The sequence below is a fragment of the Xenopus laevis genome, chromosome 9_10L (genome assembly GCF_017654675.1).
Source record: "Xenopus laevis strain J_2021 chromosome 9_10L, Xenopus_laevis_v10.1, whole genome shotgun sequence".
NCBI lineage: Eukaryota > Metazoa > Chordata > Amphibia > Anura > Pipidae > Xenopus > Xenopus laevis.
In genome coordinates, this window is record NC_054387.1 from 48,242,846 (window position 1) to 48,263,814 (window position 20,969).

General features: G+C 42.3%; 1 protein-coding gene across 4 annotated transcripts in view; it reads left to right on the forward strand.

Moving 5' to 3' along the window:
• Positions 1-6,783: 6,783 nt before the first annotated feature.
• mgat5b.L (alpha-1,6-mannosylglycoprotein 6-beta-N-acetylglucosaminyltransferase B L homeolog) overlaps positions 6,784-20,969 on the forward strand; it is a 33,420-nt gene continuing 19,234 nt past the window's right edge. Inside the window, exons 1-9 of one of the 4 annotated variants that reach the window (XM_018235387.2) lie at positions 6,784-6,947; positions 10,944-11,018; positions 11,939-12,051; positions 15,285-15,432; positions 16,453-16,562; positions 16,831-16,904; positions 17,076-17,243; positions 19,389-19,553; positions 20,677-20,846. In XM_018235387.2, coding sequence (XP_018090876.1) covers positions 10,951-11,018; positions 11,939-12,051; positions 15,285-15,432; positions 16,453-16,562; positions 16,831-16,904; positions 17,076-17,243; positions 19,389-19,553; positions 20,677-20,846 — 1,016 coding nt within the window. In that variant the 5' untranslated portion in view covers positions 6,784-6,947; positions 10,944-10,950. Of the gene's footprint in view, positions 6,948-7,006; positions 7,129-10,943; positions 11,019-11,938; positions 12,052-15,284; positions 15,433-16,452; positions 16,563-16,830; positions 16,905-17,075; positions 17,244-19,388; positions 19,554-20,676; positions 20,847-20,969 lie in introns of those variants that run through there. The other 3 variants (XM_018235386.2, XM_018235384.2, XM_041575851.1) reach the window with 3 other exon arrangements.

Consider the following 20,969-nt stretch of genomic DNA (forward strand, 5'->3'; position numbering starts at 1 on the left):
TTTGGGGTGATTGTCGTCCCTAAGAAGAGGCGATTAGCTGCCAGGCGACCAAATCTCCCCGAATCTGCCCGTGTGCTCAAGCCCTTAGAGTAGTTTACTTTAACCCCAAACACAAGTAAAAGAGGTATAAGGGGCACACAAGTTCTCATTTAAAAAGCACATTTGTCTAGGGGTCTGCCTGTGTGTTGTATCTAGGTGCAAAGGGCAGTGCCCCGGGTGCAAAGTAGGACCATGTTTTGCACTTTGCACCCTGCACACAGGTCTAGACTGAAAATCAAAAGGTCCTGGCATTTCAGGTACACACAGGCCCAACTGACCCAAAACTGAGGCCCAAATAGCCCCCACCAGCCCACTATATAGTGACTGTCTATAGCAACTTGCAGCAATCCACAGATTGCCAGTCAGGGCCTGCAGTCTGCACATAATAAATAACCCCCTACAAGACCAATATCATAACTATGTGGGCCCCCTCAGGTGAAAATGTGGGTGACCCGTGATGCAAAAAAAAAATGTGGGTCACCATAGGCCCCCTAGAGGGGAAGAAGACACGGGACCCTACATCCGTTGAACAAGACCCTTAAGATTTCCTGGTGAACACTAGCAAGTCTCACAACTGTTCCACAAGAGAACGTCCCTAATGCACATCTATGTGAATCGGCACATTTAGACGTATATGTCTAATTAAATAATCTCTTCTGCCATTATCCATCATAAATCAACAAATATAGCATATCTGCACGTCATTAAGCACAAATCTAATTATACCCTGGCAATCACCAGTGCCCCAATAGAATGACAACAGACGGACAGACACCCACACAGCTGTAAATATTCAGCAGCACAGACAGTCAGGCCTTTAAACACACCCACACACCCTAACTGAAGGCATATGAACTGACAAAGACAGACAGAGACATTGTACGGATGTTGCTACTTGCACTTGGGTTCTATCAATATTTCATCATAAGTTAGCCAGCGCCTGTAACCCTTTAACTGCCAGGGAGAGCAACGTATCTGCCCCATCTGAGCCTGGAACCACTGAATTGCCTTGTATATGTTTGAAGACAAGGAATAAGAGTGTATGAAACCCACACACCATAAATCAGAGGGTTGCATGCTATGTATGAGCAAACCAGTGTGTAATTTGCAGTGACTGCTTATTTGTGCATTAGATTCCCTAATGTTTCTATATATCTGTAACCATGTTATGAGCTAAGGGGGCCCAGCCTGAAGGCCAGTTAGGGTGAGATTTGGGGTGAGTGTTTATTTGTGCCCTGGGTACCCCTGGAACTATAGCAGGGTGACAGTTACCCCAATGTTTCTATATATCTGTAACCTTGTTATAAGCTAAGGGGGCCCAGCCTCAAGGTCAGTTAGGGTAAGATTTAATGTGAGTGCTCAGGGTCGGACTGGGGGGACCGGGGCCCACCGGGACTGCTTGTCCAGGGCCCCCCGCCCCCCTACTGCGCCGCTCGAACGCCACCATGCGCATGCGCGAGCGCACTTCTCGGCGCGCATGCGCAAGCGGCGATGCGATGCGCATCGCCGAAAACTTTTTAAAATTTTTTATACTATTAGAGGGGGTCTTGCCCGGCGGGGGCCCACGAGGGTCGGGGCCCACCGGGTTTTTTCCCGGTGTCCCGCCGGGCCAGTCCGACACTGTGAGTGCTTATTTGTGCCCCTGGAACTAAACCATAATGTTTATATATATATTTCTCTCTTTTCATAATACTATAGCTCACCAATAGTTTGCAGACCAAGATCCCTTTCTTTCCATTATTATATATCTCAACTAGAGTGTGCAGGCCTAATTCGTTCCCCTTTTCATTATAATCTCTCTCCATACTGGAATATGCAGACCTAGAGCATTCTTGCAGCCCTTATACATCTCTGTCAGCTGAAATTTCTACAAGTAGATCATTCTTCGCTTTATTATTATATTTCTCCCTCAGCTCTAATGTGAAAGCCATAGGGGAAATTCAGGCATTGCACAGACTATGCCTCTGTAACTTCTCTCATTATTATCTGTATTTCGTTCTTATACACCCCCCTTCTCTCCCCTCTCCTGCTGATAATTTACTCTCCTTACATCTCTCTACCTTCACTTTCTCTTCCACTGCCTTGAAGGTTCGGTTGTTTCTGATATTTCTTATTCGCTACCTAATTATCATCGTATCTCTGTCTTTGCATACAAGGGACTGTATATAATTTCTTCCCAAACACAAAGGGTAAGACCACACATGCTTACCCTATTCAATATCATGGCTTCACCCACTGAAAAGGTCACTGACTAAATTAGATTTATATTTTAACAGGTGTCATAAGTGGATGCACAGAGGGGCAACCACTTTCCTCCCTACGCTTTGTTATCCCCACAAGAGGATTCAGTTGTATTCAGTCTGAGTGTAAAAAAATAACTTGGTGCCCCCCAGAAGAAAAGGGGCTACAAATATTGAACAATGTCTGGAAAGCTTCAAATTCAAATCAACTCTTAGAGCACCCTCCAGCATTACCTATTTGAGAAGGGGATTGAATCTGGACCCCCGGCAATAGAGGAACCCCTTGGGGAAAACATAGATGAAAATATAAAGTATGTGTATTGCATATTGTGTTCGAGTATATGCATCATGAAGACCGGACACTCGTCATTTACATGTCCCCTTCCTATCTGGGGGCTCAGCCTTTGTGCTTTCTCAGGGACCCCTTTTCCCCTCCAGTTAGGGTTGCCACCTATATATTTATCTTTTTTCCCTATTAATAACATTGGGATCGACCATTATTTTTACAGGTCAGGCCAGTAAAATACCGACCAGGTGGCAACCCTACCTCCAGTCCTGTCCACTGCTCCATCTATAATCTTGAGCCCCAGAAGCAGCTTGTTCTCTGCAGTTATACCCCATAAGAGATAGTGGGAGAGGTTTTACCAGTAGAGAAAATATTTATTTGCGATAAAGTGCAGATGCAGAGTGGGTAGGGAATCCAGCAGCACATACAGTGGGCAGCTCCAGTCATCTCTGTGCCACAGACACAATAGAACGAGGTTTAGCTGATAGGAAAGATGGACTACAGACAGATTAGTTGTGGTTTCCAAGATTGGTGCTTTGTACAGTTCAACCAGGATTACTGTATGTGCGCATTGAATAGACATTGGCAATGAATATGTGTATTCATCTTCTTCTAGCTCTTTCATGTTCTATGCTATCGTAGTCTGACTTTGTAAGCACCTATAATAATGCTCAGCTTTATAGTGTACCATGAACCTTGTTCTGTATTATGAACTTACTTGTGCAAAACAGACTTTGTAGAATCCCAAGGTCAAGATAAACTAACATTATCTTTAAGCTTATTTCTGTATTGATTTTTTTTTGTATTATAGATTTTTATTGAATTTGCAACAGTTAAATGGGAGAGCGGGGTATAGAAAGAAGGAATGGGGTAGGGTGGAAGCAATACATAGCACCAAATATAAAATGCAAGTATCCTCATTCTAGACATATTTATAACTATCCATCCAAAATGCTTTTTCAGCTATACAATGTCAAAGCCACAGTATAGAACCTTAAAAACAAACATTTACTTACTGATGATATATTCAAGAAGAAACCACTTATAAACAGTGGGCAATAACTTCAAAATACATTTCCTAAGCTTTCCTAGGAACCCATAATTTGTTTGTACTCCGCTGTTTCATTAAAAAGAAACCATTGCACTCATGTATTCCCAAAATGTAAGCCTTATTTTTCTGTCAAGGTTGACAATTCTTCAAACGTTGGGGTATATTTATCAAAGAGTAAAGTTAGAGATCCCCACAGTCCTCTAGAGTGAAATTCTGCCACTGTCCATTCATTTCTATGGGATTGTTATAAGAGTATTTATCAATGGGTGAAAGTTCATCCTCTGATAAAATATGCCTGTCAAAATCCCATAGAAATGAATGGAGAGTGGCAGAATTTCACTCTAGCGGATTCTCTGTTGAAGCTGAGATGATCTGTTGAAGCTGATCCTCTGAGCTGACACACAGTTGGGTGCTGTGGTTGGACTGTAGACTCCATTGCTTGTAACTTTACAAGCTTGGCGTATAGAGGTATTTCTGCAGTCCCTGGTTGCTGAGGAATCCTATTGATTTGGTCTGTAAGTCATAAGTTTAGCTCCTACTGGGCAGTTTTCTCATTTGTAGAGCAAATCAAATAGAATTGCTGTGAGAGGGTTTTAGGCCAGACTTTTTTCTCACTGGGGATGTGAAGACACAAATAGGAACTAAACAGACTGACATATACCCTGTAGGGCAGAATTGGATTTCCATCAACACTGTACTAATGAAAAGGAAGGGATAGCGAATTGGAAAGATTGCCATTTAGTGACACATGGGCTGAACTGTCACTTGAATATCCGAGTGTGATAGAATGGTGGTTACGCTTGTAAGAAGACACTGAGCGGTGAGTTTATGGGTAGATCTAGTAGAGAAGGGCAGTAGGGCAGTGAGTAGGGACAGAGATTTGTGTAAGTCTGGGCCAGACACTTGGTATTACAGATATGTTGGTTCTAATATCAGTGAATGAATGATAGAATTATAGGGAATATGCAGAAAGAGATATCTGAGATGAGTGGGCGTGTTGGAAAAGAAATTGTAAACAGTAAACACTGCCTAAAGCCGCAAGGGGCACCCATAGCCCCACAGGGAATGGTTTTGGAGTAGTAAAGCTTTCAGAGGCGATTTTGTTACCAGGGAGACCATGCTGAGTACCCCTCACAACCCACAGTTCAATGAATATCAAGTATTTGGCAGGTTGCCCTCCACATGAGATCCTGCACCCCCTCTTTTCTCCCTCATTCATTAACCCCCATAGCACATAGTTCTGCAGTCCCCCACATTTATCACTGAGGCAGCCTCAGATGCAAGCAGCTTTGTAATTAACAGAGTTATGCACATAGGAATATGCTACTACTTTGTTTTATTCTAACAGTACAGTGGGTGCCAGGCTAAATATTAGATTCCCCCGACATTTCTATACATCTGTTAACTTGTTTTAAGCTGGGGGGGGCAACCTGAAGGCCAGTTAGGGTGAAATTTGAGGTGAGTGCTTATTTGTGCCATTGGTACCCCTGGAACTATAGTAGGATAACTGTTACCCCAATGTTTCCATATATCTCTAACCTTGTTATGAGCTACGGGGGTCCAGTCTGAAGGACAGTTAGGGGGAGATTTGAGGTGAGTGTTTATGTGTGCCCTGGGTACCCCTGGAATTATAGCAGGGTGACTATTACCCCAATGTTTTATATATCTGTAACCTTGTTATGAGCTAAGGGGACCCAGCCTGAAGGACAGTTAGGGGGAGATTTGGTGTGAGTGCTTATTTGTGCCCTGGGTACCCCTGGAACTATAGCAGGGTGACTGTTACCCCAATGTTTCTATATATATATATGTAACCTTGTTATGAACTAAGGGGGCCCAGTCTGAAGGACATTTAGGGGGAGATTTGGGGTGAGTGTTTATTTGTGCCCTGGGTACCCCTGGAACTATAGCAGGGTGACTGTTACCCCAATGTTTCTATATATATATATATGTAACCTTGTTATGAACTAAGGGGGCCCAGTCTGAAGGACATTTAGGGGGAGATTTGGGGTGAGTGTTTATTTGTGCCCTGGGTACCCCTGGAACTATAGCAGGGTGACTGTTACCCCAATGTTTCTATATATCTTTAACCTTATTATGTGCTATGGGGTCACTATAAAAACTATTTCTATAAATGTGACTAAGGGCTCTTACAGCGTTTTTAGATGCGCTCCCCTGCGTTCTGGTTTCACGCGTTCAGCCGCAGGATTAGACACACTGAATTCTTTTCAATGTACTCACACAGGAACATGTATGCGCCTAACGCAGGTTGGGACGCAGCATGTTGCATTTCCCTGCGTTCGGCGCTTACATGCATCTGTGTGAGTACAGCCCCATTGAAAAGAATTCAGTGCGTCTACTCCTGCGATCCCCTGCGGCTGAACGCATGAAACCAGAACGCAGGGGAGCGCAGGTAAAAACGCTCGTCTGTAAGAGCCCTTATGCTGCCTCTGGTCACAGCAGCTCACCTACCTTATCCAGATCTAACTACCCCCCTCCATACAAGTCTCTGATCTCTATTTCTGTGCATCATTAGTACACAAAATTCCACATAATAAACCAATTAAACTCTCAGCTGGAAGAAATCTGCCTCCTTTCCCTACTGGCAGCTGGGTGATGCATAGTTTCAGTCTGTGAGCAATAAGACGATTGTGATATCATCTATGGCTCATCTGCCTCTCCATCTATTTATGCCTCTGTCTCTCTCCTGCCCACACACACTGCCCCCAAAATACTCACAGCAAACGTCATCATGTGGGGCTGGCTCCAGATAATGATAGTAAATGCACTGTAGGTGTTAGGCTACCTCCCTTAGGCACCTATTAAACCACTGGACCCTGCTATTGATAATATTTACCAACATGTATAGGGGAGTCTTGCCCAGTCAATACATATAATAAAAGGGAATGGGAGTGATATTAATTTCTACTTCAGTTTGGAGACCTTGGAATGATTAAAATGAAATGATTAAAAAGCCTCTTTGGGTTTTGAGTGAATGTGCTTTTAACTGGTCCCCGGTGATTAATACTGTATGTAGCATTAACCCGATAGCTCTCTCGCCGAACCTTACAACGAAATGGTTAACCTCCTGTTTAATAGGGCTGGGTGCAGTACCCCGGCACTGCCTGTAGATGTCGCTGTACCTGCGTTAGGTGTAATGCAGCTGGTGCTCTCCCCGGTGGAGACAATGCAGCCCCCCATATTCGTGTGGCGAAGCGCAGTGAACAGGCGGGAGGGGAGGCACGGGCAGCGCTACGGGCATGGGGCGCACGCTCACAGCCAGGACAGACGCCATTATCTGACCTCACGCTCTGCAGGTGGCGCGCCAGACCCGGTGAGTGGACTGTTACATTGTGTGTGTGTGTGTGTGTAGTAGGGGGGGACGGAATTGGTGTCACTTGTAAGTGCCCGGGCGTATTGTTTAGAAATGTAGGGCAAGGTTGGTAAGAGCTGTGCTGGCATCCTGTGTGAGACTGCTGAGTGCCATTATATATTGTGCAGTATTGTAGAGCAAGGTGGGTAAGAGTGCTGCTATCCTGTGTGCCATTATATACTGTGTATGAGCAGCAAGGTGGGTGTCCTCATGTTCTATAAGGACAGGGGTAACTTCCCTTGTATTGTGTGTGTGTGTGTGTGTATATGAGATACAAGTATCATATTGTCTGTGCAGTAAATGAGGTGTCTATTAAGTGTCCTTATATGTGTGTGAAATGCAGGTAAGTGTCAGCAGCATGGTGAGCTCAGTCTGTGGGGTAGGTGTCATTATATTCTTTAAGGGAGAGTAGAAATTGCCTTTATATGTGTGTGTGAGACACTGGTCTGAGCCATTATATACTGTGTGTGTGACCAGCAAGGTAGACAACAGTTTTTCCAAATTCCATAAGAGAAAGGAGTAATTGCCCATGTATACTTATGTGTGAGAGACAGGTAAGTGCTGTGAGAATAGGTAGGTATTCTCATATTTGCCTTATATACTGTGTATATGTGTTAGAGACAGGTCAGTACCAGCATATGCTGAAGGCGTTAAGCAAAATGGGTCTCCTCATATTCTATATACTGTGTATGTGAGACAGACCGGTAGCAATATATATCGCTTCTTGGCATTTGACAGGCAAGTGCTGTTATATAAATACTCTGCCAGTATGGTAAGTGCCTCACACAATATGTGGCAGGTAAGTGGCACTGTATATTTGCTGTGAGCAAGGTAGGTGGGTATATTAATACACTGTGGGAAAATGAGATAAGTACTCTCGTATCTGAATTGAGGGTTTGTATGTAAGTGTTGCCATTATACTCTGTGTGAGACAGATAAAGGGCTATGTATAATTGATATATTACGTGCACGTGTGAGAGAGAAGCGAGGCAGTCTTTTATAAATAGATATAATGTGTATACTGTGTGTATGTAAGAGTGAGGGGGGCTGTACATGCAGAGACACAGGTTGTACTTAATATTCTCTTTGTTATGATAGAGATATTATTTATATTATATATAAATAATATATGCATAGAGAAAGGGTTGAAATGGTAGGTTTTTTAACATTCCTCCTTGCCAGAGGTAAGTACCATGAAATCATAGGTAGTAGCACTTAAGTTCAGCTTGTGTGAGACATGGAAACGTGAGCAGCCTGACATTATATGTGTCTGTGCCCTTGTACTGAGAGTGGAATGTATGAGAGGTAAGTGAGCTGATGTATTGTGATTGTGTTAGCTTTGTGCTGCCAAGGGGAGGCTGTATGAGGCATCATATTGTGTGTGGGAGTTAAAGGTCATTTAACAGTCATTATTAGTAGTAGTAATAAAGGGGTACTTAAGAGTGGTACCTGGGAGGTATAATTGATATCAAATATGAAAAGAAAAATCATGTATAAAAGAGCTATAGAGGGGTACAATAAAAAGAAATACATTGCAATGATCAAAGGTTCAGGGTAGTGTTTCAATGAACAGAGTCCAATTCAAGAGCATTTCAAACACAAGCCCATGTATTCTATATCCAGCACTGCCTTCTCATTGAGTTGGTCCTTCTCAAGGTTCTACAAACAAGCAAAGGAAGAGGGGCATGCTCCCATAGTGTAAATCGCAACAAACAATTTATTTAAAATAAATGTAATGTACTTCCCTGAGAAAGTAGATGCTTGGTGAAACACTTTGGGCTTTACGCTATGTTTCGTTCAAACTTTCTGATGAGCCAAACTTACAAAAGATCTTTGTAAGTGCATTAGATTCATTGTATGTGCGAGAGGTTCATTGTATGTGCGAGAGATTCACTAAAGCGCAAAACGGCTAACGCTAGCGCAAATTTGCCAGCGTGACGTAATTTCGTTACTTCGCCGATTTGGCGGGTTCTGTCGTAAATTCGGTAGCGAAGTGGACCTACTCTAGTGCTACTTCGCACCCTTACGCCAGGCGAAGTTGTGCTATGGCGAAAGAATATAACTACGCTAATTCACTTACTGAACGTTACCTCTTGCGCCAGACTTGCCTTCGCCACCTCAGACCAAGCGAAATGCAAAAGAGTAGATAGGGCTTGCTTCAAAAAAAGTTGACAAGTCCCAAAAAATGCTGGCGTCTTTTTAAGGGTGATAGGCTGAAAAAGATCGTAAATTTTTTGGGGTGTACCCTCCTTCCCCCTCCTACATTTCCTAACATACGGCACATAAACTATACAGTGGGCACATGTATAGGGCAAAATAACAACTCTATTTTATTTGCTGCTACATATACGTCCATTGTACTTTAACTTGGTGCCGTATGCAAATTAGGCATCACTAGAGTAACTTCGCTTTGCTTGACAAAGTAATGCTAGCGCAACTTTGCTACCTTTCGCCTCCCTTCGGATTTTAGTGAATTAGCTGCGCCCTGGCGAAACTTCGCCTGGCGAAGTGCGGCGAAGCTGGCGCAACTTCAAAGGTAATTAAATTTGCCCCTATAGGTGCAGTTTAGCACCTGTGGTTTTCCCGTAATGTGTAGAAAAATACATTACGAGGATGTCATTTCATATCTGCAACATTACCACAGAAACTGTGAGTTATACTGTCCTTTAGTGCAAAGGGTGTACATATGTGGACATAGTTGACCAAATATTCTGAGCGAGTCAACCTAAACCATCAACTTACCTTTTACATGTATACAGCAAGTCTCTCAGTCTGGTTATTATCTCATTGCGCATAACATGCTGGGTAATTAGAGCGACATTCCAAATTTTTCAGCCTGATGTAACTGTTGGTCACATGATCACCAAACAATCTGGCAGTTTGCAGTAGTAAACAAATGCAGGAATAGCATCTGTGCCCACTTGAACACTGGGTGAAGATTTTTATTTTACAGCAGGTATCACCATAGACTCTTTGACCTAGATTTTTTTGGGTTCAATCTTTCATTGATTAAAGCCCCCCTTATTTTACAGTCATGGATACCTAAACATATCGGGGTATCAGTAATTCTGCTTTCATTCAAATTATATTTTATACCTGTTCATCTTGATTCTAACCCTAGCTGGACTTCAAGCTAGGCTTAAAGGACTATATAGAAGATCAAACAGATATTTCTTCCAAATCTCATTCTAAATTACATTCAGGCTGGGCTTCCAAGACTATCTAGGGGAGCCAATAGGTGCTCTCCCTAAATCCTGCACTAACTTACCTTCCAAATGGGCTTCCAGGACTAACTAGGTGAGCAAAGAGGTGCCCCCCCCAAATCACACCTAACTGATGTTCAGTATGGACTTCAATGACTATTTAGAAGATCAGAAAGACATTTCTCCAAAATCTCACAATAACTGACCTTTAGGCTGGACTTCCAGGACTATCTAGGTAAGCAAATGGTCATTCTCCCCAAATCTCATGATAACTAACATTCAAAATGGGCTTTCGAGAATAGCTTGGCAACCAAATAGATGTTCCCCCTAAATTTCACTTAACTTACCTTTAAGATGGGTTTCCAGGACAATCTAAGGAACCAAATGGGCATTCTCCCCAAATCTCATGCTAACAAAGATTTAAGATGGGCTTCCAGGTATATCTTGGCAGCCAAATAGATGTTCCACCTAAATGTAATCTAACTTACCTTCAAGATGGGTTTCCAGGACAATCTAGGGAAGCAAATGGGCATTCTTCCCAAATCTCATGCGAACTAATGTTCAAGATGGGCTTCCAGGAATATCTAGGCAACCAAATAGATGTCCCCCCCCCTAAATTTCACCCAACTTACCTTCAAGATGGGCTTCCGGTACTATCTATAAAAGCAAATTCAGGTATAGCTCTACCAGACACTGCTCTGTTCCCTCCAATTTACAGCATTGCTCTTTACACTATTTTTTTTTTTACTTGTAGTGAGAAGATGCTGTCGGTAAACTCTGATGGGAAGGTCCTTGTCAGAAGATGTTTCCTCACCCTCAGACCCTTCCGGTAAGAGTGCCCCAATTGACTTTAATTGCTACTGCACTGCCTACTTGATGTACATCAGGAGAGCAAACATGTGTTTCTTTGCTATCAACATGCTGATTTCTATGGAAGGATGGTGATATTGGTTCCCCTGATTTTGGTGATGCAGAGCTATGAAATTCAAGGCTAATTTGTTTGTGTTGCCTCTCCACTAAAATAAAGGGGTCATCAATAAATGCTTCTTGGGCACAAAAATCAGTTTAAAGGGGAACCATAATTACGTTTTAGTATAATGTGGACAATGTCATTTGGGGTGGGCACAGGGCAGATTAGGGGAAGTAATCTGTTATGGAAGCTGAGCCAGAGGGGCATAAATGGGCTGGCTGGGGGTGGAAAAATAGCAAAGACTTAACATACTGGTAAGCGTATTGCCAATAAACCTGACATACTGGTCCTCGCCTTTGGCTTGGCTAGTAAAAAAAGAGATGGGTTGCACCATCCCACCCATAAAATATAATGATAACTAATTCCAGCCTGTGAAATTAATGGCTTGTGAAATGGATTGGCTTGTAGGTGCAGCCCAGGCCTGGACTGGCAATCTGTGGGTTCTGGCAAATGTCAGAGGGGCTGCTGAACGTTGCCATAGACAGTCACTGTATATTGGGCTGGTGGGAGGCTGTTTGGGCTGCTGTGTGGCCTGTTTGGGCCTCTGTGTACCTGAAATGCCAGCTCCTATTTTGAATCTCAGTCCAGGCCTGGTGCAGCCAATTGCTTTTGAACTCTTGCTGATGTAGCAATATCATCACTTTCCTCCCATGCCAGTCCCAGATCAGAAATGGCCCTACTGATGTGCCCACTTTTCTACTGGTATCTGGTGAAATTGAAATGAGTTAATATGAACATGTTGTGCAATGTGGTAAGATACCCACCTGTTTCCATCCTAGGATATTTGTTCTGGGCATCGGATTTTTTACACTGTGCTTCCTGATGACCTCACTCGGTGGTCAGTTCTCAGCGAAACGCCTGGCAGACTCCCCCTTTACCATTCGGACAGAGGGTAGGTGATCCGTTGGAATGAGTTACAGTGTATGCTTGTGAAAAATTATATTGCAAGTGACATATCTGTAATGACGTTTTATTCATATTAGGGATCCAGCGCATCCAGGATTTGGTTTGGGATTTGGCCAGGATTCTGCCTTTTTCAGCAGGATTCGGCCGAATCCTTCTGCCTGGCCGAACCGAATACAAATCCTAATTTGCATATGCAAATTATGGGGGGGAGGGAAATCTAGTGACTTTTTGTCACAAAACAAGGAAGTAAAATTTTTTTGCATATGCAAATTAGAATCTGGTTTGGTTTTCGGCTGAATCTTTCGCGAAGGATTCGGGTTCAGCCAAATCCAAAATAGTGGATTCCGTGCATCCCTAATTCACATTGACTCGAATGAATAAACCAAAGCCCTTCATTTCGCCAGTTGGGAAATCTGTATAAATCCCTGACCCTTTAAATGTGACAGCACCTCTACTTTGCCTTTAAAATGGAGTGATGCAGCTGGAGAGCTCAATAGCAGCTGAGCTACATACATTAGTAGTTACACCCGTTGCTAGCGCAGATAGCGAGTTGCATGTAGCCCATAGCCCTTCTATTATAGGCAAATGGTTTCTCACACTTTGGTGCCCAGATAATGAAATCCTCAGCATGGTGGGAAGCGGCGAGGATATTGTCACAGCAGATTATGGCCCTCAGGGAGTTTCTGAGATACAGAATCAAAGACGATTTCATAAACCCCTTCGAGCTATTTCTTCCTCCCCCCCCCACCTTGCGAGGAACGACAGAATCCACAGGGATTCTGAGGGAAGAGGAGAACGAAGGGAAGGCAGGAATAATTATACAAAAACATGCATATTTAATGTGCGAGTTTTTCTTGTGTCCCCTTGTTGTGCTGGGAGCCTGCTGAGCAGGTTCCATGACCCAAACTTGGCACATTATTCCTTCCAGTACTGAGGGGTAGGAGGACTACATGCTGCTGTGTCCTTGATTTTGTTCCCTCACACCAATAATGCAATGCTCAGTTCAAGGGGAACTAACAGAGTTTAATAGAAAGTATAAGCTTTTTTTTTTTTTTTGCCTGCTGCAAACAATGCAACCATGCTGTTTGGCAGCAGTGCATTCAAATTAGTCCAAAAATATGGTGCTCCCCTATTGATTTGCTTTGCAGTCTCATGCTGTTTGGAAAGTTTCAGCAGCTTTATACTATGAGATTCTCAAACCTCATAGTGTCTGTAAGCGCCCCAGTGTGTCTATTAGTGGCGAAAACACTAGCTCTGTCAGCTGCTGGTCTGTGTGTGTAGTAATAGGAATACATGGGATTGGCTTTGTGCAGATGGGTGCGGATTTTAAGGCAATCAGTGCACACTTGAGCTTGACTATTTGTGAAGCTAATTTATTAAACATCGGATACAGTTTAATATCTTATAACAGCAATACTTCATTTTTAAAGGTTAAGTTAAGCTTTTAAGTAAAATTCAATATGTTGTCAATGGAGTCAACAACATGCTACTTAATCTACCTCTTGTTCATTTTCCATTGCCACCATCAAATTAATCCTTTGTAGCTAAGATCTGTGAGCCTAGCAACTGCATAGCAGTCTAAATTTCAAACTAGAATGGACAACAAATGTAAATTCATTGTCTACATGATATAAAATACTTTTTGAAACATCTGATAAAAGGTGATACTTTTTCTGCCTTTTATACTTGTCGCTATGTTACCTGCCAGTCAGAGGCAAAGGCTTTATGACAGTTGTGCAATTATATGTGCAACATTTCTTCCAGTCCAGTAACCCTTAGCAACCAGGCAGTCTGGTACAGTTAGAGTGTTGAAAGCAAATGTCTAATTGTTTGTTATGGGTTACTAGACAAAGGACATTGTTTTCTATATTATAACAAATCCTGCTTTTTATGGCTTTGAGTGGTACAGTCTGTATCAATGGACTATGCTCTTGGGCAGAGGTTGTGACTCTAATGACTAAAATTATGGCACACTTGAGGAATAGCATGTTAAATAATGAGAGACAGTGCCTTTAGTTGAAGTGGGATAATATCCTCTGGGAAGGGACTGTGGCTGTGTGATAGCAGGTATAGTAGGGAGAGATGGTGCCTATAGTAGTAGTGGAATAATAGTCTCTGGGAAGGGACTGTGACTGTGGGATAGCAGGTATAGTAGGGAGAGATGGTGCCTATAGTAACAGTGGAGATAATAACCTCTGGGAAGGGACTGTGGCGGTGGGTTAGCAGGTATAGTAGGGAGAGGTGGTGCCTATAGTAACAGTGGAGATAATAACCTCTGAGAAGGGACTGTGGCGGTGGGATAGCAGGTATAGTAGGGAGAGGTGGTGCCTATAGTAACAGTGGAGATAATAACCGCTGGGAAGGGACTGTGGCTGTGTGATAGGTATAGTAGGGAGAGATGGTGCCTATAGTAGCAGTTGAGATAATAGTCCCTGGGAAAGGACTGTGGCTGTGGGATAGCAGGTATAGTAGGAAGAGATGGTGCTTATAGTAACAGCGGATATAGTAGTCTCTGAAGAAGGACTGTGGCTGTGGGATAGCAGGTATAGTAGGGAGAGATGGTGCCTATAGTAACAGTGGGGATAATAACCTCTGGGAAGGGACTGTGGCTGTGGGATAGCAGGTATAGTAGGGAGAGATGATGCCTATACTAACAGTGGGAAAATAGTCTCTAGGAAGGGACTGTGGGATAGCAGGTTTAGTAGAGAGAGATGGTGCCTATAGTAGGGATGCACCTAGGATTCGGTTCAGGATTCGGCCTCTTTCAGCAGGATTCGGATTCGGCCGAATCCTTCTGCCCGGCCGAACCGAATCCGGATTCTAATTAGCATATGCAAATTAGGGGCGGGAGGGAAATCGCGTGACTTTTTGTCACAAAACAAGGAAGTAAAAAATGTTTTCCCCTTCCAACCCCTAATTTGCATATGCAAATTAGGAATCGGTTCGGTATTCGTCCGAATCTTTCTCGAAGGGTTCGGCCGAATCCAAAATTCTGGATTTGGTGCATCACTAGCCTATAGTAACAGTGGGATAATAGTCTCTTGGAAAGGACTGTGGCCATGGTATAGTAGGGAGAGATGGTGCCTATAGTAGCAGCTAATATACCAAAAGCAGGCTTGCAATATGAGAAAAAATAAAGACAGGAATGTTGGTATAATCCCTGAAGTACAAGCATTATGGTTCCATGTCTGAGCAGTAAGGATCACATTCTGATTTTAGTGCTGGGCGCAGGAGAGTCGAGGGGTGCTTTGCGGAGAATGAACGAAATTCTGGAGACGCTGGTGAGGAGAATGGACATCTTGGCACGTTTGGAGAATGCCAGCGAATATCGTAGAGGAGAGGAAGCTGAACATTATGGGCTGGATGGGTCTGTAATCACTTACTGTACCATAATGAATCTATTACATAGTATATGCCCTGTGTTGACCTTGGTCTAAACCCTCCTTGGCACTAATCACTCTGACTGTATCTTACCTTTATCTCCCATCAACAAGACTAGAGGCAGTTGACTGCACTTGCCAAGCTCTGTTACTGTCTCAAAATTGATTTTATAATCTGTGTTGCATCTCTGCTTGAGGAACTTCTTTTAATTAAGTGGATAGAAATGAGTTTATCACGTTAATTACATCGTTTTTGTGACCAGAAACAAAATCCCTGCAATTCCTGATATATCTTTGGTTAATGTGGAATAACAACACCTGATGCACCAATATAAACCCCAGGCCATCTGGCCAGTGCCAGGACAATAGGTAAGGGTGCCCAAGGCAAGCACCCTGCCATCATCCCCCCCCACATACACACACTTGACACCTCCCTGGCATTCCCAGTTTGACTCACTCCACTAATGCTCAGGAATGGGATTACATAGAGGTATGTGCCTAGGGTCCTAGTGCTTTCTTCACCGTTATGTCTTAGGCACATGTCTCTTCTTACTACCCCTAGTTCCCTTACAAGCTATGACCCACAAATCTAATTTTCAGATCTCGGGTCCCCCTCTGTCACTTGAACGCTGATTACAGTACCCCCTGTTGTGGCCATTGTTTGTTGGGCAGTTGTGGTGTTACTGCTTCCATCTTGCTCCGCTATCACCATCTTCTTCTATGATTCCATTCTTCCTACCTAAAGCAGAAGCTATAAGTAGCAATTCTTGTGACCCTAAATTCTCACTTTTAAATCTTAATGTCTTTTTTCTCATAACAACCATTGTTTGGTGATTTTGCATAGAATCCCTGTGAACAAAACTGGCCAATTTCTTCCCATATAACCCCTCTAATCATTTTGTATTTGAATGTAACACGGCAGAAGGTGAATGGTGCACAGGCAGCAAACAGTTTACCGTGTGCATAGCCTTAAAAGTATAAATAACGCCTGTGTTTGTATTTTCCAGCTTGCAGTCAGTTGGGCTGATGGAAAAGATCCAGGCCATCGCTCAGAACGTGTCTGACATCGCAGTGAAAGTAGATCAGATTTTGCGGAACAGCCTTCTCCGATCAAAGAGTGAGCATGGCCAATGTGCCCTGATCTAGTGTGGGAGACAACTGTGTAACTGGTCATCGGGAGTCATGGTTTCCATTATTTTATCTAACTAGTAAGTCCGTCTGTCACAGGGTGGGTCATAGGAGTAAAAATGGCAATCACAGTTCAAGTGTCAGTGCCGCCTCTTTCATGTAAATGCCACCAGCATTATGAGTGTCAGGAAGGGGTAATGTGGGTCATTGTGTAGAAGGCCTAAAATCTAACAGGAGTATTTTCTTTGTATCTCTAGTCGTGGAAGGTCAGCGAGACCTCTGTGACATCCCTCGAGACCCTCGGTTTCCAGACTGTTCTGGGAAGGTTGAGGTATGTCCATAACTGTTGCCCATTCCTTATTAAGGTGGAATGAATGTTTCATTTATACTAAGTCTGTAAGTGTCATGGTCGGTAAAGGCCTTACCTTCCAGCCTTTTGGTGTGCCATTTTTTTACTGTCAGACATTTACTACCAAGTTGACTTGTATGTGTTCCCTTTCAGTGGATGCGCTCTCGCTGGACGTCAGATCCCTGCTATGCCTTTTACGGGGTGGATGGCACAGAGTGCTCCTTTCTGGTTTACCTTAGTGAAGTTGAATGGTTCTGCCCAGTTCTACCTTGGAGGAATCAGTCATTCAGTTCTTACTCCAAGCAAAGGCCCAGGAAACAGGTGCCCAATAAGTTTAACACTAAAGGATAACATTGGGACCTGTTATCCAGAATACACGGGACCTGGGGTTTTCCGGATAACTGATCTTTCTGTAATTTGGGTCTTTGTACTTAAGTCTACTAGACTAAACATTAAATTAACCCAATAGGCTGGTTTACTTCCAGTAAGGATTAATTATATCATAGTTGGGATCAAGTACAAGCTAATGTTTTATTATTACAGAGAAAAAGGAAATCATTATTTAAAATTCGATCATTTGGATAAAATGGAGTCTAGGGAAGATTGCCTTTCCGGAATTCGGAGCTTTCTGGATAACTGGTTTCCAGATAATGGATCCCAAAACCTGTGTGTATATATATATATATATATATATATATATATATATATATATATATATATATATATATATATATATATCCCACAAAGAAGGTCCGCACTCTCAGGACTTAAATTGAAATAAAAATGTTTTTATTAAGTAAACGACTAACGTTTCGGCCTTTCTCAAAGTGACAATAAGCAATCAAAAAATGCATTATATACCTATGATGGCGGGAAAAAGAACTTGATTGGCTAACGTCATCATCATCATCATCACTAAGCGTCAAATAGTTAAATTACATACACAAAATTATATTATTACTAAACAAAAATAAATACAGTAATATCCACATTTATGTTAAAACCCCCTATTGGGCAAACCAAAAAATAAGATTAAAATAATGTATTTTGTAACAATAATTCGTCTTCATTGTAACTCTCCGGCATTCACAGCACAAACGGTTACTTATGTTACAAATACCTACAATTGAGTCAAGATCAAAGGTCTGTCTTAGGAACCCCTCAGTGAAATCCAAACTGTTTATACTAAAATACAGGTGTAGTGGACCAGGTGCTTGGAAATTATCAAATTTTCATTATATAGATAAAGAGGGCATTGTCTCATGTAACATACCCATTAACTATAATTTCCATTATATAGATAAAGAGGGCATTGTCTCATGTAACATACCCATTAACTAAGTCATTAACCCATTGGTGCTATACCAAATTAACCTATGGACTCCACAAATATCCAGAGAACCTTAATATCTGGTGTGCATATCTAAGGCAAAAAACTTTATAGAAAGGGATTTAACAAATGATTAAAATACCTGGTGTGCACCCTACAGGTGTCCATTAATATCTGCTATTATGTGTAATAAATAAGTGAGATATACATATATATGTGTAAACCTGTCTAAAAATCTGATTAACATCTACCTAGGCAGGCAGTTTATGTGCACAAAAAATACCATCTCAAAATATATAATCAATAATGTAAAAAAATCTATAGAAAATAAACAATTAAAAAAACAAAAAAGTCAAAGTCAAAAAATCAAAGTCACAAAGTCCTTATAGTGGTGTGTAAAAGGTCACCGAAACTTAATTATGGTGTCCATATAATATGCCAAAGAATGTAGACAAAAGATATAATCATCTGGGCATCGAAGGTGGAGGGCTTGCACTCTTGATCACAAGGGCTGTATGTACTTGGCTTTCTCGGGTAGTGCAGCAGTAAGTGCATCGGATGCTAACAACTTAAACAGTATGCACCAATTCTTAGCCATCCGTCGATGTATCATGCAGGTGCCTCACACGGAAAAACTGGTAATAAATCGATCCTCTCAACAAATGCACAGACTTGAAGGCATATTCAGACAGGAGACACTCTCTGACGAGAGTGCCGGCTCCTCCATTGACTCTATCTATATATATATTATGTAGTAGTCCTATAACCTTTTTTACAGATCATAGAAAAAAATTATTTCTAGCTATAATAGTCCCCCACCCAACACTAGGAAAATGTAGTACCCACTCTCTTTCCTATTCTTTTATTTTCACTTAAAGGGATAGTGACCTCTTTTTCATAAAATATTAATAATGGAGTGCTCTCCGGCTCTTGCTTAAGTCAGCTCCACAGTATGTGGAATGCTGGGCAATGTAGTTTAGCTGCAGAGCCAATGGCTTACACTCCCTGCTCTAATGGATAAAGTGTAAATGCTGCAGCTAGGGAGGAATCACATTTATTCGCTATAGTCGTTCCCAAATGGCTTCCTCTTGCTTTCTGGCCTGTATTAAGCACCACCCTCTTGATTCTTCTCCTAGGCTGCCTTCCGCACAGAGCTCTCCTCCCTGCTGGACTTAATGGGAACTGGAAAGGAGTCTCTTATCTTCATGAAGAAGAGGCTGCGCAGATTAGAGACTCAGTGGCTGGTGGCAGCTAGGAGACTGGAGAACAAGATTTTGGAAACTCCAAAAGAGCAGAAGCAGGTAATATAATCATTGTTTTAAACTGTCTTCTTTTCCTGAGCCCCGTAGTAATTTTCAGATTTTTTTTAATAATAGTTCTTATAGTAGTGTGACTACAGCCTCTAGCCTCAAAACAATACCAATACATGCCATTGTCCCAAAATGTTTCTTTTTAAAATGTTCATTTCAGTTCTAATTAGTTTCTGTTATTAAATACATTACATACAGTGCTTTTATTGTGTTCTAAGGCAATCTGTGCTACTGTAATTACGTGTGTATGTATTTATATAGCACCACAAATGTATGTGCTTTACAAGGTGTAAGCACAAACAGGGGCATAGTTATGATAAATTTATAAAGGGACAATAAATCTGTTTAAGTGCTTAGGTGAATACACAGTTAGGATGAGGTTTCTACCCCAAAGTGCTTACAATATTTTAATCTGTGACAGAATGCTCTTATAAAGATAGCTAGAATCTCAGCCATAAAGCAGGACAGGAGTGCTGCTTACAATGGGGATCAGATAGGATCTATGTCACTGTGACAGAATGCTCTGTTATAAAGATCACTAGAATCTCAGCCATAAAGCAATAAAGACAGCACTGCTGCTTACAGTGGCTTTTATATAGCAACTTACATATTGCACTTGTAGCTAGGTATGGTATGTGAGTCCACTGACTGAGACTACCCCTCTAACAGACCAGTTAGCTAGAAGCTATGAGTTGGAGTTGACTCATACAGCCAGGTGTGGTCAGATGCCTCCATCTCATTCATACAATGTTGTTACCTAGTAGCTGAGTTTAGATGAAGACACCCATCTATCAAGGTCAACATTTTCTAGGGATGCACCGAATCCAGGATTCGGTTTGGGATTCGGCCTTTTTCAGCAGGATTTGGATTCGGGTGAATCCTTCTGCCCGGCCAAACCGAATCCAAACCCTAATTTGCATATGCAAATCAGGGACGGGGAGGGAAATCGCGTGACTTCAGGAAGTAAAAAATGTTTCCCCTTCCCACCCCTATTCGGCTGAATCTTTCGAGAAGGATTCGGGGGTTCGGCTGAATCCAAAATAGTGGATTCGATGCATCCCTAACATTTTCAACTTTCCTTCTCCCTCTTGCTCCTTCCCTCTCTTTTCACCAGATCCTTGTTCATATCGGATTCCTGACGGAAGAGTCAGGCGATGTTTTCAGTCCCCGGGTGCTGAAGGGCGGGCCTTTGGGCGAGATGGTGCAGTGGGCGGATATTTTAGCGGCTCTCTACATTTTAGGGCACAACCTGAAAATTACCGTGGCTGTGAAGGACCTGCAAAGGTAAGAATGCAAAATGCTATAGCATGGTACATATAGGAACGCAGACTAAATACCTGTAAGCTTGTTTCCATGGTAACAGAAGGGACAAGATCCCCCTTAGCTAATTGTAACTAACAGGTTCTC